Source organism: Vigna unguiculata, chromosome 7, assembly GCF_004118075.2.
Source record: "Vigna unguiculata cultivar IT97K-499-35 chromosome 7, ASM411807v1, whole genome shotgun sequence".
Lineage (NCBI taxonomy): Eukaryota > Viridiplantae > Streptophyta > Magnoliopsida > Fabales > Fabaceae > Vigna > Vigna unguiculata.
This window is the reverse complement of record NC_040285.1, coordinates 24288324-24296248: the sequence shown is the minus strand read 5'-3', so window position 1 is coordinate 24296248 and position 7925 is coordinate 24288324. Positions and strand designations below refer to the sequence as shown.

General features: G+C 28.2%; 1 protein-coding gene across 4 annotated transcripts; it reads right to left on the bottom strand.

Moving 5' to 3' along the window:
- Positions 1 to 5451: 5451 nt before the first annotated feature.
- LOC114190392 lies at positions 5452 to 7676 on the bottom strand. Of its 4 annotated transcripts, none has more exons than XM_028079253.1 (6): positions 7574 to 7676; positions 7151 to 7210; positions 6910 to 7047; positions 6741 to 6814; positions 6504 to 6635; positions 5452 to 5836 (listed from the first exon to the last, which is right to left on the bottom strand). In XM_028079253.1, coding segments are annotated over exons 2-6 (399 nt in total). In that variant the 5' UTR covers positions 7205 to 7210; positions 7574 to 7676; the 3' UTR covers positions 5452 to 5835. The 4 variants fall into 4 exon arrangements, with proteins under 4 accessions (XP_027935054.1, XP_027935053.1, XP_027935051.1 ...); XM_028079252.1 differs by having other exon boundaries at positions 7151 to 7254; positions 7574 to 7649; XM_028079250.1 differs by lacking the exon at positions 7574 to 7676 and adding an exon at positions 7468 to 7567.
- Between the last annotated feature and the right edge of the window lie 249 nt (positions 7677 to 7925).

Sequence of the window (7925 nt, the reverse complement as noted above, 5' to 3'; positions counted from 1 at the left end):
TTTCGGGCTTAAATTTTGTGATTTTGTATAGAACTTTTATTTTAATCTAATTGATAGTCAAAATTTATTATTTTTGCAAATAATTCTTTCTGTACGCTAGAATTAACTACCTATTAAATGACAATTGTTCGATAGTTTTCATATTTTAAAATGAAAAAAATATAAATATAAATTAAGAAAATGATGAATAAAAATAATCCAAAAATTATTAATTTTTTTATGAATACTTATAAAACGTTTTATAAAATAATACTGTATTGTTTGCATTCAAACTAGGGAAATGGTTAATATTTGTTTTGGTTGGTTTAATTTAATATGTCATAATTTAGTATCAATCTGCATAAGTTATAATGTAACCATTTTATTAAAAGAATGTTTAAGTTTTTTTTTTTTAAATATATTTTTAAGTTAGAAAGTGATTCTATCAAAACTTTCCGTGCGAAGTTATTAATCTCGAACAAAGAAAAATAAGGAAAAAAATAAAAAAATTGATTATTTAATATAATATTTTTAACAAATAAAAATAAGTAAAAAATAATTAAAAAGGTGTGATTATTTAATATAATATTTTTTGTTATTTAAAAAATTTTATTGTAACAACTTTATATATACATCAAGGGAGTTGGCTCATTGGGTACATTATAATATATTTACAGATAAAATAAACTAGACACTTTGTTTATTTTTTTGAAGAATAGTATATTAAATTAAACTTAGAGGTTTTGTATTTTTCTAATGACTTTTCATAAACATTCAAACTTTGTTAGACCGGTACACTCACATTAGATTTTTGGCACAAACATTCAGGCTCTACTCACTATGAGGGGCGGAATTTAAGCATGACAGGGGAGTCGCTCCCCAACGCTTCTTTTCTTCATTTATATTATTTTTTAAAAATATATTTATATATCATTATATTATTTATATAATTTAATTTTAAAAAGTTTTATATAAATATAAAAAGTATGCTTTCTTGTAATTTATTTTTCTTTTTTATTTGATTTCTGATGTAATTTATTTTGCTTATTTATTTGATTTTTTTCATTATCTTTATCTTTTTCTCTATTCTTCTTTCTGTTTTAATTTTTATCATTAATCTCTTATCATTTTTAAAATCAAACGAGTCAAATTGAGGAGTTAAGGAACATTTTGGACCGAACAATTCTTTTTTTTGAGTAAATTCATTTTCTACCTTTTTTTTTCTTCGAAACAACATGTTTCCCTCTTGTACGTGGTTTTTCTACGCTCTAGGCATATCTTTATGATCATAAAATCATGCTCTAATTGTTGATCAAACTCTCTTTATGTAGATATAACTATTTTAGCTTTTGAAGTTGTATAAGGAAAGAACAATATTAGGAATATGCTATAAGATAAGGGAAACTAATAATTTAGAAGATGTTAATTTTCTTAAAATATTGACTCTTGGTTTTGAGATTTAATTTGAAGTATTCATAATTTTATATTTTCCTAAATAGGTTAGATGTGACAAATTTATATTAGAAAAATTATGATAAAGAGTAGAAGAATTGATTCTTTTTTCAAGAAGAATGTTTGTGATGAAGATGACAAAAAAATGCATATATGTCATCTAAACTTGAGAAACTCCACCATAATCCAAAAATTGAAGAAAATGAAAAACAACTCTCTAAAGTTCCTAAAGTTATATATAATGAATTTGAAAATGCTTTAGAACGTGATTCGGGAAAACATCATCAAATTTGGCAATACTCACCAAATCCAATTGATGAGGTACAAAGGACTTATCTAAAATGGGATCCATATCAAATGCACCTAGAAAATTATTCGTTGTCTAGTAAAGATGGTTATCTAAGAAGATTTCAATACACTTAGTTTAGCCTAGTTTAGCTTATTCCCTTCATGGTTCGAGTATTCGATATTCGTCATTAAAAGATTTTGCATATTGCTTACCGTGCTATCTTTTTAGTAAAAAAATCAAGCGGACGACCTGACTCAAATGTTTTCATTGTTACATGTAATTGAATTGATTTTCATTGAATTCTAATTGGCATTGAGTTGATTGTCATCAACATGTTTTAACTTTTTTTGATTGTTTTCTATTTTTTTATAGATTTTAAAATTTTTTATAGCAAACATTATGATAATCTATATTGCAAGGGATATTACAACAAACATCAGTACTGATTCAATTATTCAAGATTTAAAATAATTCAAAGAGCTTTGAGAAACACTATGACTAAAGGTAATTTTTACTTTTTTTTAATATATAATTGTTGATAATAAACTTTATGTTACACTTTCATATATATTATTATCATATTTTTTTGGATTCTATTATTATATGTGCTTGTTTTGAATAGAGAAAATGATGTGAGGATTTTTTTATTTATTTTTAATATAAAAAAATTATATATAAAAAATATAATTTGACCCTCCTAAAATTTGGGTCCAAGTTTCGCCAATGTCAACCACATCCATCATTTTATTTCAAATTCTTAAAACATATATAAAACAACTTCTCGCTCAGCTACCATATTCTTTCGCCAAGTGAGTCACCTCTAACACGGTGCTTGCCCAACCAAGGAATGGTTTGCTTAGTGACAAACCCCTTCCTAAACTCTCTAAATTTTTAACAAAAGTTTTTTTACCAACAAAAAAGGAGTTGATTTCCCAACAAGTATATAAATTCACCTAACGAGAATAAAACTCGTCCAACGACCTCACCAACCTGAGCTCACTAGATTTTCACTAAGAGATTTTCATCCAACAAGTGGTTTACTCATCCAATGAATAAGACCTCCAAGAGCTTTTCTCAAAGGCTCATCCAAAGAGTCTCACGCCAAGTGAACTCTCTATAATCTCAAAATTACCTTTTTGCCCAATGACCAACTAACGTGCACAACAAATTTGTATAATTTCAACAAGTATACTGATATATCATATCATCAATTAGTCTAAATTTGCAATTGTATTTAGATAGAATCAATTAACCAAAATAATATATCAAGGTAAAATCAACAATTCATACAACCATACCGACTTCTCAATATCAAAATTCTTAACACATTTTCAATTATAATTCATTTGGACCAGTTAAATCAACAAGCTACGTTTATTACAACAAAAATAGTGATCACAACATTTGTACTACCGGATTATTTAATCCTCGTTATTGAAAAAATAACCAAAATCCTAACTTAACTTTTGCTTTAAAAGTTCTAACTCTAGCAGGATATTCTATCTAAAAAAAACCTCAACCTCAATTCAATGAAAGATGAGATTACAAATTTAGGAAAAAGATAAAGAAAAGACAAAAAATAATTTTTATATAGAATGTATTTTTTATAAAATAAAACTCAAATTAACCATTTTTATTTATAATTCAATCTTTTTAATAATAAAACAATCAAGTATCATTTATAAAAACTAATTCTACATTTTAGTTATTTTGTACATCTTACACTTATAGCTTTAGGCTATTAGGAAAAATAATTGTAACACAAAAATTTCTTATCTTAAGATTTGGGATTCAATCCTAACTTACTTATGAAATCATCGCTTTACCCTAATTATAAGCCAACCTGATGTGAGAGGAATCATACCTCTTGATTATAATAATAAAAAAATGGTTAAATTATATTTTTGGTTTTCATTTTCGTAGTAAAATTTGAATTTGGTCCCTCAATTTTTTTTATCTCAATCTGATCCCTATTTTGAGAAATTTGATATAATTAAGTCCTTTCTGTTAGTGGTGTAGTAGCAGTGTTAGTGTTAAATGGAGTGCCACGTGTGAGTTTCTGGATTTTTTAATTTTTTTTTAAAAAATAAAAATTTGTCATGTGTCAAGCTGACATCGTGCCATGTGGCAGTGACAATGCCACGTGTCACTATTATGGCATGTGTCATTTTCTCATTCTCAATTTGGTCCCTATATTTTAATTTTTGTCTCAATTTAGTTCCAATTTTTGTAAAAATGATACAATTTCGTCGTCTTCCAAATTGAAACAAAAATTATAAAATGTTATACAAATATTTTTATTAAATTTGATTTTTTTTATTCAAATTGATATTTTTATTATATATTTTCAATAAAACTGAGTTTATTTAAATTTATTTTACATTCAATTTTACTTAAAATTATTTTCAAATTTTAAACTTATTTGTTTTTTATTGTTACTTAATTTCTCTTAAATTATATAATTGTTATTTTTATACCAACTAAAACATTTGTATAGAAATTATTGAATTTTACATATTTTAAAAATATGCAATTATTTAAAATATAAATTCAAATAAAAAAAATGTTAAAGTATAATGTACTAAAATATCAATATAATTTACGAATTTTTCTTATTAACATTAGTTTCTATTAACAACTTTAAAACAATTTTAAATAAAATTTAATGTAAAATATAAACTAAAATAAATTTAATCTTGTTAAAAATATTTATTTGAAATATCAATTTTGATAGAAATATTTGTGCACATTTATATAGAGATTAAATTTGGTTTGAATTTGGAAAGGGACAAAATTGCACAATTTTTACAAAAATCGAAACTAAATTGAGACAAAAATTAAAATACTGGGACCAAATCGAGAATAAGAAAATGATACATGGCATAATAGTGACACGTGGCATTGTCACTGCCACATGGCACGCTGTCAGCTTAACACATGGCAAATTTTAAAAAAATAAAAAATAAAAAATTCAAAAAATCCATAAGCTCACACGTGACACCCCATTTAACACCGTTACTACACCACTAACTAAAAGGACCTGATTGCATCAAATTTTCCAAAATAGGAACCAAATTGAAATAAAAAAGAATTGAGAAACCAAATTCAAAATTTTACTACGAAAATGGGGACCAAAAGTATAATTTAACCTAAAAAAATTAAAGAACTTACAAAGTGTTCCGAAAATAAATATAAATATTAAAAGCTAAATTACGCCAATACTTTTTAATGAAAACCACATTAAAACATAATGAATTTTTTGCTTACTCTGGCTTTCCTACACTTCTCCGGACCCCCTCTTTCCCAGCTGTAATTTGGGACCACTGACCAAAATATGTTCGCAATTCAATAATTTGGAAAAACAAATCCGGAATAGTGTCCAAACAACAATTATGTTTCATTTTCTTTGTCCAAGTTAAAAGTGAAGTTGTATGAATTTAACAAGCATTTTGACCCAAATCCATGCTAAATGAAAAAAAGCCACAGGAGGATATAACCCATAATTGATCTCTGCTTCCTCCAGTCACCTCATTCGCAGCGTAATCGTTGCTTCAGCGTAACTTATATCTGCCAGCACTGTCATGTACTTCAATAGCGTTAACGATGAGACCCATCAAATGTATATTAATCACTACCGCGAGTATTTTTATCCTTTGTGTGGTTCATGTCTTGCATTGACTCATGACTACTGAACAAGGGAACCTATCCACAAAGACTAGAGTAAAAACACATTGAAATAACATGCATATTCTATCATTATTCCCACTGATGGCTAATTGTTCTCTTCAATGCAATGTTCATATATTTGTACGCTAATCTCAACCTATTGTTAGCCAATAAGTATATAGCAGAATACAAATCAAGCTACAAAAGTTAACTTCCTGCACAGTGTACTATATCTATAAACTTTACAGTTTTATCCTTCACTTGCTGCCAAGCAAAGCAACACTAAATTGGTAATGTTGAGTTTTTTTCCCTTTTTATTTAACCATCTATACATTTTCTATGTATATCCATATAGAGACAACATCCATCAATGGACAAATGGGATCCAGGTAAATGGTAAGACATTATAGATCTCATGAATTTTCCCTCAATCCGCAAACCTATGAAAACCTGCATGTGAACATACATCTCAACATCAAACCTTACAAATATTAGGCTAGGTCAACTCATAATCGGGAAATCGGTAAAAACAAATTGAATTCAAGAAAAGGCAAGTTCAAATAAAAAAAAAAATGCAATAAAAAGTAAGGACTTGACACAGACCTTTTGATGACGAAGTACTTGCTAAATTAAATTGAAGCAACACCTTTCTTGCTTTTAAATTGCCTGCTGTCGAAATTAAATTCGACAGATTTGCCTAGTGTTATTATTAATAGTAAAATTTCTATTATTCCCTCACCCACCAACCCTATTAACCAATTTTGATGAGTATAAATAGCACATTAAGATTAACCAGATGATGGACCACAGTACAATTCTAACTAATCCAGTCATAAATTCCTAATGATGAATACTGCTCGAGTATTTCCCCGGGTATCATAGCACACATTCAAACTCCTACCAAAGTAAAGAGAGTTTAATTGGTTGCGTGAGTTATTGTAAACTCTCTGTACAATTGCTACGAACAATGAAAAAACTCATACCAATGTTATATATTTTTCTTGCTTATAGAAAAAAAAAAGTTATATATTTTTCTTATTAATGCATAGGGAAACAAGGGTGAACGATTAACGATTATGTTAACGACTGTACATAGACATCAGAAATTTAGCCTCACTAATTATCACGAATGGGCTGAAGAAGATATCGAGCATTATGCAGAAGAGCATTGGCTTCCTCATTTGAAGCATCAAGTGCACGCAATTCTCTGATTTCTTCCTGCCATTTTTCGACTTGATGCTTGTGTATCCTACATAATGTGAAGTTAAAACGATCAAATCATAGAAAGACAACAACATTAAAAAAGTAAAAGAGTTTTCATCTCTGAATGTTTAGTGACAACTTCACAGCTCACATAACAATTTTCTCTTCAAATTCATCGGTTAGCGCCCTTAGCATTGTTTTCCCTGATTCTAGGAGCTCAGATACCTACATGCAATTCGTTCAGCATGTGAAAGAATTAAATGACTTAATTATACACTACGATCCCAAGCTTCACACGGTGTATAACTAAACATAGCTACCCTTTGAGTATAATTCTCAATCTTCTCAAGAATAAGAGAGATATTGAGTTCCATTTCTTCGGACCCAACAATGTTCGCCTCAAATTCTTCTTCTTCTACGGTCTTTGATTCCACTTCATCTCCCACCTTTTCTTCCACCTATTTATTATGAAATAAAAAACGAAATACTAAATGATGCCGAATAGAATGGAAGGTAAATTCAAGACATAAAAAAGATTGAAAAGAATAAAAAAAAAATTGCCTCCAGTTTCATTCGTTTCCTCGATCCTCCGCTTTCTGTGCTTAGAGTTGACATTGACGTCTAAAGGTACAAATTAAACCATATATGATGTTAATGTCCACAACCTAAAAGCAACTTTATGAGTATAACCGACACATTCGCAAAATTAATCTAAGAATGAAAATAAATCAACATCTATTAGACTAAATTGCAATTAACTAGACCAAAACCCTATCACAGTGAGTGAATTTGAACATTCCAAATAAGAAAGCAAGGTAAAAGTATATTCAGTATAGAATCACTGCAAATAACACAATAACGTTAGCGACAACCCAAACCTGAAGCGAAAGCAGAATCGAAGACATTAAAAATTAGAAACGAAAGAAACAATGTACTAAGATAGATGATAGATGATTGATTGAGTAATAAGCATCGATGACTCACCAAGAACCGACAAACGAGAAACAAAGAATATGACAAGTGCAAAAATTGAAATGCGTGCGTTTTCTCGTATCAGGCTGCAGATTGCAAAATGGAAAGTAAAGTCCAAAGATTGGGCCTTCTATAGTTAAGACCCAATAACAACAAAGTATCAAATCACAATGATACTTATTTTGAATTTGGAAGTCTCTAAAACAAGTTATCAGCAAGTTTAGTTACGTTATAGAAAAAAAAAAAAAAAGTTTTAATCACTCGTATAGTACCTGGGCTAGTGTGTCAATTAGGTACCCAGTTTTAAAAAGGTGTCAATTGCATCCTAACTTTTGAAAATTGTTTCAATTAGGTTCCTTTCAAA